This window comes from Caretta caretta, chromosome 2 (genome assembly GCF_965140235.1).
Source record: "Caretta caretta isolate rCarCar2 chromosome 2, rCarCar1.hap1, whole genome shotgun sequence".
Classification (NCBI taxonomy): Eukaryota; Metazoa; Chordata; order Testudines; family Cheloniidae; genus Caretta; species Caretta caretta.
In genome coordinates, this window is record NC_134207.1 from 175,915,548 (window position 1) to 175,929,783 (window position 14,236).

The 14,236-nt window shown below is 42.7% G+C and overlaps 1 protein-coding gene across 7 annotated transcripts in view; it reads right to left on the reverse strand.

Annotated features, from left to right (window-relative positions):
* HECW1 (HECT, C2 and WW domain containing E3 ubiquitin protein ligase 1) overlaps window positions 1–14,236 on the reverse strand; it is a 359,505-nt gene that overhangs the window by 104,917 nt on the left and 240,352 nt on the right. For 5 of the 7 annotated variants that reach the window (XM_048839116.2, XM_048839112.2, XM_048839114.2 and 2 more), the window contains 3 exons: window positions 5,450–5,592; window positions 4,174–4,274; window positions 268–1,608 (listed from right to left, as the gene is read on the reverse strand). In XM_048839116.2, coding sequence (XP_048695073.2) covers window positions 268–1,608; window positions 4,174–4,274; window positions 5,450–5,592 — 1,585 coding nt within the window. The remainder of the gene's footprint in view (window positions 1–267; window positions 1,609–4,173; window positions 4,275–5,449; window positions 5,593–14,236) is intronic. The other 2 variants (XM_048839115.2, XM_048839117.2) reach the window with 2 other exon arrangements.

Below are 14,236 nucleotides of genomic sequence, written 5' to 3' on the forward strand. Positions count from 1 at the left end.
CCTAATTTTGACCTGATGTGTAAGATGCTTGATTTATTATTATACTATTTAACAGAAACTGACGATAGAAATGCTGATCTCTGATTTGTTTTTTTCAGCACAGCCTCAATTATCCAACCCCCCCAATACCTAATACAGGTCACGTCTCCCATATATTTATTAATAATACTGAGAATTCCTTTTTTATCTGCAACTTCGATTATCTAATGCCTCTGCTGACATCCAGATAATCAAGGTTGTTCTGCATATTGAATCTCAGAATCTAACCTTCTCTTCTGTTGCTCGGACCTGCTACTGGGGACTCTAGAGTTTCTGTTGCTCTTTGTGGATTCCCACCATGAGCTACGAGTTCATCTGGCCACTGGGCGGAGACATCCACTTGCTCCCTGTCCAGTTCAGGGCTTTGCACTGAATCTGGCACTGACTCAAAGGCACTGTTTTCCTCTTCCTCATCATCCTGTGAGGAAAAGACCGTGCTCTCAGAAATCTTTGCACTGTCAACAGAGGAGAAACGGGTATGGCTGGAAAAGCGATTGTTACTGTCGTAACAGGACGGGCTGTAGCAGGACGTGCTGTAGCAAGACGTACTGTAGCAGGACGTACTGTAGCAGGATGTGCTGTAGCAAGAGGTGTCGCACTCATTGTCCCCATACGGTCTGGAACTTGATTCACTCTCGCTTCCAGTCATGGGATGTTCCCCATCCAACAGCTGCTCATTTAAGTCTGAAAGGTGCTCAATCGAGGTGCTGCGGGGCACAGTCCCCCGGCTGAAATACTCATCAGTTCCACTTTCAGGAGGAGGATCTGCCGCTAGCGTCTCAGACTCGCTAACCACATCCTTCTCTGATGCTTCCTTGACTGTCGACTCTTCGTCATTCTCGCCGCCTCCCTGCTCCTCCTCTCCATCGCTACTCATCTGTGCTGAGGGCAGGCTGTGAAGCAGATTGTGGATCCGTATGTAGTGTGTGCGAGGGGTCTCAGGCTCACCACACGCTGATGCGATCACCGTCTCCAGTTCAGACACAGGCAGGGAGCAGGGCCTGTTTTTCCTCTTCCCTGTTCTTAGCTGCAGCTTATTGTCTTCCTCCTCCTGGGCTGAAGCCCCTTCCTCATCCTGAATTTTCTCTACGTCCTTGACAGTCTGTATGTCTGCACTCACCTCATCAATATCTAGTGCTTCTATGCTGGTAAAGAAGTCGTCGTGTCCCTGAGTAACAGAATTGACTTTATTATTTTCCCTAACTTCAGTCTCCAGAGGAGGCGGGCAAGCCAGCAGAGCCAGTTGCTCAGAGAGGTCCATAGCGCTCAGGGAAGGCAGCACTTCCCCTGGGATGGATTCCAAGGACTCAATAGCATCTGCTGGCCCTGCATCAACCTCCCTATTTCCTGCTCGCTCTTCATTTAAGCTGTTCTGGTTGACTTCCCCAGGGCTATCAACATTGACACCATTCACATTGCATCCATTTAGCTGCTCTGGAGCTGTACTTTCTGAGGTCACTGTGTCGGTGCAGGGAGGCTCACCAAGGATTTCCTCTGCAGCACTGTTCACAGGGCTTTCCTGCAGTTCAGCTGACTCAGGATCTGCACTAATGGAAACTTCTTCATCATCTGCGTGCAACAAGAAAAGAAATTATTCCACTGCCACAATGATAGATACCCACCTCCACAACATACCTTTCAAGATCCATGGGTCCTACAAGTGCCTATCACAACATGCGGTGTATTTCATCCGGTGCACTAAATGCCCCAGTAACAACTATGTGGGTAAAACCAGAAAATCACCACATCTCAAATAAACTCACACAGGAAAACGATAAAAAGACAAAAACACCATATTCACCCATGGGTGAACACTTTTCACAAAACAATCACTCCATATCTGACATCTCAGTCCTCATCCTCATAGGGAACCTGCACACACTTTCGAAAGACAAGCCTGGGAGCTTAAATTCATAATGCTGCTAGACACTAAAAATCATGGACTGAATAAAGAGATGGGATTTATGGTTTATTACATCTCTCTGTGGCCCACTATCCCCCCTTTTTTGCCCTATGACTGCAGAGGTGTTAACTGGCCACTTCACCTTGAATGGTCTCTTACAATATGTGTTAACTACTTATGCTAAACAGTCTGTTCCACCGGGTATTTAGCTGTGACACTCTGAGTACCTTTACCAGACCCAGAGAAGAGCTCTGTGTAAGCTTGAAAGTGTGTCTCTCTCACCTACAGAAGTTGGTCCAATAAAAGATATTACCTCACTCACCTTGTCCTCTAACAAGAGGCATTTACTGAATCAGGGGCATAGGTTGTGGGAGCACAAGCATCCACAGAAATCCAAGAAAATTAAAACCATACATTATCATGTTACACAGATAGGTGATTAAACAGATTCTGAGACGTCTTGATTTTTCACTAGGAAATATCTGAACAATGTGTGTAACAATTGGCGGCCTAATCCCGGTAGTGTGTACACTGCTCTCCCTGCTGCAACCTGTGCCAGGACTCCTCCTTCCTGGGAATCCCCATCCAGGACACATTCTTATAGAAAGGGTTCAACCATTGCTCCCAGCCCCCACATCCCATTACTGCTACTCCAACCCACACCTAGTACTTCTCCAAAGAGGGGAACTGAACCCCATTTCCACTTCCACCCTACCCTACTGGGAGGAAGGAATCCCCTCCCCAACACACACATCTTCTGACATTACTCTTGCCCACCCCACCTCCTCCCAGGGGTTACTCCCTACCTGACATAAAACCTGAGGCTCCTAGTTGCAACCAACGTGCTTTCACCACTACCCAACTGGCCCAGTTATACCCTGAAGGTGAGAAAGGGTTGCACAACAAGCAGGGATCACATTTTCCAACTACTTAATATAACTATTTCCTTTCAAAGTAAGCACTCATAGCCTGACAGGGGTTCTGTTACAGAGGGACAGAAAGATTCCCTGGGCAGTACCATTGGAGCCTCACACTGAAATCTAGCATCAAGGTGGCACCATCATTACAGGACTGCCTAATAACTAGAACAGGCCAAAAAATGAGAACTTTTTTTCTGAAAATTTTCATGGAAAAATGTCAAAATCAGAAAATTTCCAAGCAGCTCTACTCCCCCTAATGAACATTTTATTCATAGGGTACTCAAACCCACAGGCCTCTGTGCAAATAACAAAACATAGTTAATCACAGAAGCAAGATACTTATATTGATGGATTAAATACAGCATGTAAAAGGTTAAGTCCTGCTGGAAAGCTGAGATCTAAAACCGTGATAACAATTTCTTCCTCCATCCCATGGTTTCCCTTTCTCTGTCTTGTTGTGTATTATTATCTGTTTATTTATTTTGCTATTATGATGTTGCCATCATTTCTCACTTAAAATTTGTTATGATCTGGAAAATACCTTCTCCCTTCCCCCCGCCTACAATAGTCACAAACACAAGAACTAAATCAGTCTAAAACCATGTGTACCGTGTAAAGCAAAAACTTGGTGTGCCTGAAGGTTGGATATGACACAATCAGAAACTCTATATGGTGCTATTTTTTTTGCGGCCAGTGGAAAAAGTAATGCTTAATGTGAGTCCTTGCTGATATTCAGAAAGGTCCTGATTCAACAACAATATCTCTCTATGCTATTCTGATATTGACGTAATGGATTCTCAGTGGTGAGCTATGTGGAATACACAGCAGAAAAAGCATTTTTACAGACTGGCTGCCAATAAATTCTTATTAGTGGACAAGACTGTGACTTGGAATATGTACCCTGTGAAAGGGAGTAAGCATGACCAGAATCTCCTCCCACCCTTATATACCTATGTGGGCTAAGCACACCTTGGATCTGGGTAGATAGGAGTAAGCAGAGCTGCTCCCTCCCTGGAGTAGGTGATGTGGGAGTGTGAAGAACCTTAACTCTCCCGGACTCATTCTAGGGGAGGAGATGATCCTTTAATAGTGTAGGCCAGTAGTAAATGACTTCACACTCTAGGAGCAAAGGGAAAGCAGAGCAGGGATTGTGCTTCTGCCATGGGGGGTAGCTTATGTACTATCCTTTGCTCATGACCCTGCCTAAAGGCCCAGTCTAGCCCTAAAAGAATTCAAGCCTCTGTAGGTGAAAAGAATGTAAACAAAAAATTCAGCTCTCTGTAAATAAGGCATTACTGAAGAAGCCAATACCTGGATGGATAGAAGAAGTTATCTCAAACCGAAACTGCAGCTGACCGCTGACATGATCTGTTGGAAGCCTACGTCCCAGAGTGTAGCTGACAACCCTGTCCCTGTAAGAAAGCAAGTACTGTTACAGAGATTGTAAACTCATCCAGTATCTACAGCGAATGGAGAAAGCTGCTGTATCCTTCACAAACACCTGACATTTTCAAAGGTGATTCACACTGTATTATTTCAACCTGCAGTGCGGGCATGTCTGAGAGCATGAGGGAAGGAATAGCTGGGAAGCGGGGGGCCAATGTCTCCAACTACAGTGCAAAGATTCAGTTAAGTTAGTAACCCAGGTCTGCTGGGATATATGTGGTGGCAAGCCTTCCCTGCCTGATGATCTGACCATGTCAAACTCCTCTTCAGATCCCTGCATTTCCTTCCCCTTTCCTTCTGTATCAAATTCAAGCTCTTTGTCTTTGCCTTCAAAGTCCTGTACAGCCTGACTCCCCGTACCTGCTTCTCTGTTCTTGCTTCTTTTCTGCTCTCTTCTTCGCCCTTCGAGCTACTCAGCTGACTGCCCCTTCATGTCTTCCTCCCACTCCTGTTTCCATGCCGTTGATACACCTAGAGCACATCCCTGGGCAGTCATGATGCCTGCACCCTTTCTTTCTTCCAGTCCCTCTTGAAGACACACTTTATCCAAAAGTCCCACAGCCCCACTCAGAGAAGAGTGAAACTAGAAAAAAGATGATCTGCTCATTGCCCCCATCTGAAGCTTAGTCAATGTTTGTAAAACTACTGAGCGTGAAGAGTGTTAAATCTGTATGCCTTCTGGAGAAGCACATTTTAATTTCCATTTGGTGCTGCATATGCTCCCAGGGTAGTTTTATGTACATTTATAACTTGAATAAATGAGATTATTCTAGTATTCATGTAAACCTGGGGATTGTGTATTTGTTGTCTCCATACTTGTAGATATGTCTTTCACTGAGTTTGCTTGCTTCAAGGAACCATGTGTAGAGACAAAATAAAGCAAGGTTTGGGACTCATCAGAAAACAAAACCATTGCACTCAGCAAGGACTTTTACTAGAGAGTCCTAAGTTTATAACAAGGAAGTAAATTCTAACTTCAACCAGCATCATTAATCAGACAAATCCCTGTCAAGTAAGTAATTTCATTTGAGCAAGATTATTTGACTATATCATGCTGTTTCAGCCATGGACTCTGCTCTCCTTTTCACAGTGGCAGTGTGAGCCTTCAGTAACATAAAAGTCACACAGATAACAGATTTACCCTATAGCATGTCTCTCCAGCAGGCGTTGCACTGGCATGGAAAGTTTCCCCAAGAAGCGTTTAATGATCGGCCGGCTCTTTGCAAACTTGTCCTTAACTTCTATTTCCAGAACATCCGTGGGAACGGAAACAAAGCTGAACTGCTATGATAATAAAAAGAACATGGAATAAGTGGCTTAGGCATGTGAAGTTCAAGTTTACTAACAGAACAGGAAGCAGGTTCATAAGAACCAGGACAAAACCAATACTAAGGGAACATAAGAACAGAAGAATGACCATACTGAGTCAGACCAAAGGTCCATCCAGCCTAGTATCCTGTCTGCCGACAGTGGCCAATGTCAGGTGCCCCAGAGGGAGTGAACCTAACAGGTAACGATCAAGTGATCTCTCTCCTGCCATCCAGCTCCACCCTCTGACAAACAGAGGCTAGGGACACCATTCCTTACCCATCCTGGCTAATAGCCATTAATGGACTTAACCTCCATGAATTTATCTAGTTCTCTTTTAAACCCTGTTATAGTCCTAGCTTTCACAACCTCCTCAGGCAAGGAGTTCCACAGGTTGACTGTGCGCTGTGTGAAGAAGATCTTCCTTTTATTTGTTTTAAACCTGCTGCCCATTAATTTCATTTGGTGGCCCCTATTTCTTATATTATGGGAACAAATAAATAACTTTTCCTTATTCACTTTCTCCACACCACTCATGATTTTATATACTTCTATCATATCCCCCCTTAGTCTCCTCTTTTCCAGGCTGAAAAGTCCTAGTTTCTTTAATCTCCCCTCATATGGGACTCGTTCCAACCCCCCTAATCATTTTAGTTGCCCTTCTTGGAACCTTTTCTAATGCCAGTATATCTTTTTTGAGATGAGGAGACCACATCTGTATACAGTATTCAAGATGTGGGCATACCATGGATTTATATAAGGGCAATAAGATATTCTCCATCTGTCTATACATATAAGGGCAAGAAGATATTCACGGCATGTCTATGTGGTGATTTAGTGTGTGGCAAGCCAGCGTGCAAGTCAACAGCACTCTGGCCGGACACGTAGTAACTGTACACACGGATCATGCCGCCCCTGCACAAAAAGTTCCGTAGTGTGCTTTGACCTACTGCTATTTGAAAAGGGAGAAGATCACAGCGCACTGTAGAACTGTTAGTGTGCGGTAGCACTGTCCACTTAGTGCATGGTGTACTGTAGATTCACACCCCATCTTACCATGCACTAAACTACTGTACAGACAAGACCTCTATTAAAATGTGCTCTTGGATCCCAGCGTCCAAACCTGTAAGATACAGAGCCCTGAGTCAGAGAGGCTGAGTAGGAGCAACTCACAGGAAATGCTCAAACTTCGCAGGATCAGGCCTCTACAGTTTGCAGGGAGTGGATACTAGCAGGAATTATGCACATTAATACATTTGTTATTTACACTCCAGTAATGCTCCACAGCCCTCATCAGAACTCCATTGTGGTAAGCATTTTACAAACAAATATCACAGTAGCAGTCTCTGTCCTAAAAATTATAATTGACCCAAACACACTGGGCCAAATTTTGCATTTCTCCACAAATTCAGTCCCAGTGAAGCCCTTACTTTCAGAAAAAAAAGAAAAAAGAAGTTGCAAGTAAATACAATTCTGCTGACAAACAATGTGAATATCTAGGTGTAAGATATATAGTAATAATAGTATAATATTGTCCAAGAACACTGCTTTTGGAAGTGTGAAAAATGATGATAGCAATTTACTCACAAACCCATCGTGTCTCCCATGCTACCCCAATTCGAGGTGTTGGCTTCACCACCCTAGAGTCTGTAGTTTTCATTTTATCCAACGGACAGGTACCGAACAGGCAGAGACACAACGTCCACATCACCTGCCTCCACAGTGTGCCTCAGCCCTGAATTGGCAGGACAACTCCAGAGCAGAGAGATTTGTTTTCATGCCCCTTCAGTGTTTCATCTCTTTGCCAAGACTGCAACGTCAGTGACCGTGCCAATTGTGGTGGTGCTTTTGTGCCGTGGACCATTGTCTAGGAACCAGAGTGATACTATCAACTTATTTCACACTGGCCCCCCAAGAGTCATCAGATATTATTAATTCTCTGAGATCTGAGTCAGTGATCTCAAAGAGAAGGGTGCTCAGCTACATATTTTTCAATCAAGTTTACACGTGTACATAGCACTGTAAAAAGCATTTGGACAGTGCTAAATGCAAACTTGAGAGTGGGGGGGTAAATTTCAAGCTGGAGAGCATGCACACTTTCCATCCCTAAGACAATCAGGGCAGCTGCACCAGAGGGGATGTTGGCCCCTCTGAAGGAGAGTTTTGAAAAACAGTCGAGGCTCAGTCGGTGCCCTAACAGCAGACACTGCCCAGGAGGAATACCCAATAGCACGTCTCCTGGTGGAGTTGCCCTTGCCCTTTCCTGGATATTGGAATTCACTTCTGGGGCAGTTCAGCCTAGCTCTGGATTCCTACCAGCGTGGGAGTGGATGGTGACTTGCCCCACTGCACCTCTGCTCCAAGTGTATTTACTGCTTTTAGTGAGTTATAAACAAAGGGAGGGAATCTCATGGCGGTGTATAAATGGCTTTGAATGAACATGGGACTGTTGCTTGATTTTACCTAAAAGGCCACTGTCCACACAGTATCAAAGTAGTGTATTAAATGAGTCCTAAGGTGCCTGAAATAATTATCTAACACTCCCACTGTCAATGGCAATCCAGGTTATTAAGGCTTGAAGTTAAGCGCAGACTTAAGTACTTTGCTGAATTAGAGCCTGAGTACGCACAACTTCTAATGAAGTCAAAAGGAGCTGCACGTCTGACAATGAGGTCTTCAAGTTACTCACACGTGAGCAGCCAGGATGTTTGATCAGCAAAGCTGCAGTGTGCATATGGCAAGAATTGCAAATAAGCAGAGAAATAAAACTAAAAGAAGTGCTAGTACATATTTTTGTCCACACTTTCTACACATTTTCTGCAATATATTAGAGAAGAGAGTAAGTTTTGCAAAGCAGAGATCAGCAGTATTCCAGGCATATTGAAAATTGTATAATTCTTTGTTATTATTATTACTATTGTAACCGCTTGATATAGCCCCAAGGCAACTGGCTGCTCCATGACACTCATAAGGAATTCAGAACAGGGGAATTAACCAGTAGATGAATGACATTATAGTAAATGCCTCAATTTGTCATTTAATAAAGTTGTAAATGATTAGGCTGTTGACACTTTCAATACAAAAACATCTCCAAGGAGTAGAACATGTGTGCACACATGCAAAATAAAGATCAATCATTCTTAAATGGAAAGTACAAACTGCATTAATGATTTAAATGATCCCCTCGTCATTAACCCTTTGTGATATTGTGTAAATCTGACGTAAATCAGAATTAACATGAAAATATATTTCTTTGACTTTGGAGTGGAACCAATCCTGATAGTTCCATTTTTATTCAAGGAGAAAAGTTAACGTTGCACAGGCGCATTAGCAGTAGCTTTGCAAGGGTAGGCAATGAAGTTAGGAGCCTAAATACCTCTGAGGATCTGGGCCATTGTGTGTTGGGTAAGGTGTGTTGAAAGCAACTCAGAGAAGTAACTCTATTTGCAAGGACAGGCACTGGTCTGAGAAAAAGTTAAGATACAGTGAAGTCCAATCTATCAAACAATATTTTGATCATGTTAGGGGACAACCATGCCATAATCTGATCCCCTGGCATGACTGTATTTGTCGTACAGAGGGCCTCTTCTGACTCATAGACTTTAAGGCAAGAAGACCATCTAGTCCGAAAACCTACACATCACAAGCCACAGAACCTCACCCACTCACTCCTGTAATAGGCCCATAACCTCTGGCTGAGTTACTGAAGTCCTCAAATCATGATTTAAAGACTTCAAGTTACAGAGAATCCACCATTTACTCTAGTTTAAACCAGCAAGGAACCTGTGCCCCATGCTGCAGAGAAAGGTGAACCCCCCCTGCCCCAAGGTTTCCTTTAATCTGATCTGGGGGAAAATTCCTTCCCTACCTCCCTAATATGGAAATCAATTAGATGCTGAGCTTGTGAGCAAGACCCACCAGCCAGACACCTGGGAAACAATTCTCTGTAGTAACTCAGCACCCTCCCCATCTAGATTCCCATCTCTGGCTTTTAAAGATATTTGCTAATAGCAGTAGCGGATGGGCCACATGCCACTGTATACAATATCATTTTATCGTCTTCTCCATAAACTTATCAAGCTCAGTCTTGAAACAAGTTAGATTTTTTGCCCCCACTGCTCCCTTGGAAGGCTGTTCCAAAATTTCACTCCTCTGACAGTTAGAAATCTTCCTCTAATTTCAAGTCTAAACTTGTTGGTGGCCCGTAACTTAAATAACTGTTCTCCCTCACTGATGTATTTTTAGAAAGCAATTATATCTCCCCTCAATCTTTGTTTTGTTAGGTTAAATAAGCCAAGGTCCTTAAGTCTCCTTTATAAGGTAGGTTCTCCATTCCTTTGATCACCCTAGTAACCCTTCTTTGCACCTGTTTCAGTTTGAATTCATTTTTCTTAAACATGGGAGACCAGAATTGCACACAGTATTCCAGACGAAGTCTCACAAGTGCCTAGTATAATGGTAATAGCACTCACCCATCTCTACTGGAAACACCTCCCCTGATGTACCCTAGGATTGCATTAGCCTTTTTCACAGCCACATCACATTGGCGGCTCATAGTCATCCTTTGATTGACCAATATCCAGGTCTTTCTCTTCCTCTGTCATTTCTCTTCCTCTGTCATTTGCAACTGATAAATCCCCAGCTTTCAGCAAAAAATTTTTGTTGTTAGTCCCTAAGTGCATGACCTTGCATTTTGCACTATTAAATTTCATCCCATTACTCCAATTTTCAAGGTTCTCCAAATCTTCTTGTATGATATTCTGGTCCTCTTCTCTTCCAGAAATACCTCCCAAATTTTGTATCATCTGCAAATTTTATCAACACATTCCCCCTTTTTGTCCCAAAACCAATCCTTGAGGAACTCCACTCACAATCTCCCTGCAGCCTGACAGTTGACCTGTCAGCACATAGTCTCCCCTTTAACTAGTTCCTTACTTACCTTTCAATTCTCATATTAATCCCCATCTTCTCCAATTTAACTAATAATTTCCTATGTGGAACTGTATCAAAGGTTTTACTGAAATACAGGTAGATTAAATCCATTGCATTTCCTTTGTCTAGAAAATTGGTTAACTTCTTCAAGAAAGAGATCAGGTTGGTCTGGCACGATCTACCTTTTGTAAAACCATGTTATAGTTTATCCCAATTACCTTTACGTCTTTAATTACTCTGTCTTTCAAAATGTGTTCTGAAACCTTGCATACAATTGAGGTCAAACTAACAGGCCTGTAGTTTCTCAGATCACTTTTTTCCCTGTCTTAAATATAGGTACAATATTTGCATTTCCCAGTCATAGGGTATGACCCCTGAGTTCACAGATTCATGAAAAAGCCTTGCTATTGGGTTTGCGATTTCATGTGTCTTTTAATATTCTTGGATGGAGATTACTTTGGCACCCTGATTTGGTCGCATTAAGCTATTTGAGTCTGGCTTCCTCCATGGATGTGACAATTTCTACTTCCATATCCTCATTTCCATTAGCCATCCTGTCACTTTCCCCAAGTTTCTCATTACTGTTCTTAAAAACTGAGGCAAATATTCATTTAGGTGTTGAGCCATACTTAGATTGTCTATAATCTCCACCCCATCCTCAGTACTTAGAGGTCCCACTTCTTTTCCTGTTTTCTTTTAGTTTATATGGCTAAAGAATCTTTTACTATTGGTTTTAGTTTCCTTTGCAAGGTCTAGCTCTGCTGGCTTTTGACAGTTCTCACTTTATCCCTACATCTTCTGGCCTGTGATCCATCCATTATTCCATTCCTTCTAGGCCTTCTGCTTTCTCTTAATAACCTGTTTGAGATGCTTGCTCATCCAGTTTGATCTTCAACCTTTCCCTATGATTTTTCCTCTTGGTTGGGATACAGGCTCCAGATAGTTTCTGCAACTTTGACTTAAAGTAATTCCAAGCCTTCTCCACGTTCAGATCCCTGAATCCTTCAATCCCAACTTCCCTAACTAATTCCCTTAATTTTTTAAAGTTTGCCCTTTTGAAATCCAGGGTCCTAGTTGCAGACCTATTCTTATTTATTCTTCCATTTAGTTTCAACTGAACTAACCTATGGCCACTCACGCAAAGGTTGTCCTCTACAACCAGTTCTTCTGTGAGGTCCTTGCTATTTAACAATTGGGAAATTAAAGTCTTCCATAATCACAGTAGAATTAATTTCATTTAAATATTAAAGATGTCTCTATTCATATCCAGATTGGATCCTGGGGGTCTGTAGCAGACCCCAAGCACTATTCCAGAGGGTCTCTGTTAACTTTCTTACCCAAAGTGATTTTTGATCCAAACAGATTCCGTTTTATCCATTCCATCACTTCTAATTTCTTTAGTCTTCTTCATCATTAAAATACAGTGCTACTCCACCACCTTTACCTTTATTTCTCTCTTTCCTGAACAGCACATAAACTTCAATACCTGTACTCCAGTACACGTATATGAGTACTATTCCACCATGTTTTGTTATCTCTATAATACCTGGTTTCACTTCCTCCACCAGTAATTCTATTTCCTCTATTTTGTTACTCAGTCTCCTGCATTGGTGTAGAGACATTTTAGTTGTTTCTGCTTGGCTTCACCCAGATTCCTTACGCAACTAGGTGAAGTCATTTTACTGCTAGTATTGCCTACCTGACTGTTACTCTCTTTCCTCTTGTTGTCCATTCTCCCACCCTCTCTTGTTCCTTTCTCCATTGCAGTATCCTTTCTTACTTGATTTTCCTCCCACTCAACATTAGAACCAGGTGTGGCAATTAGATGAGCATCTCCCTAGTTTAAAGGTCTCTTAATCAATTGTGCCAACTTCCTTCCCAGCACTCAATTTCCCTCCCTAGTCAGGTGGAGTTCATCGCATGATAGCAGTCCTTTCTCTCTGTGAATGCTTCCCAGTGGTCAAACACCACAATGCCCTCCTTACAGCACCATTGCCTGAGCCATCTATTGATCATCATAATCTTGTCTTGCCTTCCCTCTTCTTCTCTAGGCACAAGTAGAATCCCACTGAAGATACGTGAGCCTCCATTTGTTTAAACATCTTCCCCAGTCTTGCGTAGTCTTCCTTCATGCATCCCAGGGAGAATCTAGCAGTATCATTTCTTTCTATGTGAAGGACAATTAGTAGATTGTTTCCTGCTCCCATTAGGAGCCTCTTCAGCCTCAGGTCCACATCCCATATCTTAGCTCTCGGCAGACAACACATTCTTTTCTTCTCTTGATGGTGTTGATGCAATTCTCTGGCCTTCCCCCTTCTGTTCTTTCTGGCTGCAAATTGTCTTGTCTTCTGTTCTCACTTGCAATCTTCTGCAAGTCATCCTCTATCCTCCTAGGGCTCCGAACCATGGCTACCTCCATTAACTCTTTCCTTCTCTTCTTCCTTGCACTCCAATCTTCTGTTACTGTCTGCCTATCCCCTTCATTTTGCACCTCAACGAGCCTGTTCCTCAGCAATATTTCTCCTTTGATGGCCAGTCTTTTCCTCGGCCTTGTTCTCATAGTCACATGCTTCCACTGACTACTTTCCTCATCCAGCAGGTTACTCTCACAATCCTCTTGTCCAACATGCATCTTCAAGTCTTGAGTTTTCCCTTCAGCCTCCTGTCTCCTTCCCTTCAACATCTGCTCAAATCTCCTTCACAACTCAACCATAGTTTCTAGCTTCATTTCCAAACCTCAGATCTTCTCTTCTGTCAGACCTATCAAGCAGCACTTCCCACAAACAAAGCACCTTTCATGTACCCTTTCCAGAATAATGTACATCCTGCCGGTCCCCAACCACAAATGCCAAACTCTCCTTCTACTTGCAGAGTACAATGCTTTAAGAACTATAGTGGCTGTAAGGAGTAATTGCACTTTTGAGATCTGGAACATTTTGGCAAAAAATTTTGCCAGAAGGAACCAATTGCAGCTGGAGTTAAAGGAGTGAACCCAAGAACAAAAGTGGGGTTGGTGGTAGCTTCCAAATAATGACCTATTTACTGTGCTAACACAATTCATTTTTGTTAATATTTGCTGCTGTGGCAAATTAAATCTCATCCAATTAAGGTCAATGGCCAAGATTCGCAAAAGTGGCTAATGATTTTGGCTGTCTCAGTTTTAGGGCACACAAATTGACACACCTTAACAAGGCCTTTTGAGTGTAAGAGCTGTGCACTCTCCTTCTGAAAATAAGCCCCTTTAAGATGTCTCTAGTTGGGCCCCTAAAAACTGAGACATCCGGAATCACTAATCACTTTTGAAAATGTGGGCCCTAAAAGGTATTTAATTAAAGACAAGATTGGCATATTTGGATCTGGAAATATAACAATACCAAATCCTAACTTACACCCTATTCTTAACTACTGCCACCCTTCATGCTGACCCCTTCATCTTAGCTGGTAACCTTGCTGATCCCTTCACCTTAGCTGGTAACATTTCTTGCAACCCCTATGATGGGATGATTTTGCATTACCCCAAAACTGGCCCTTTATATCTTTGAAGAGCAAGAAGGACCATGAGTTTTGTGGTCTCTTTCAAAAGGCAACTCCTATCAGCCAATATAAAATGCTAGTAACTGCTACTGGCTGTAATAAGTATGATGTCTTTTTGTTGGTCTAGTATTTGCAAACTGTCACACAAAAGCAG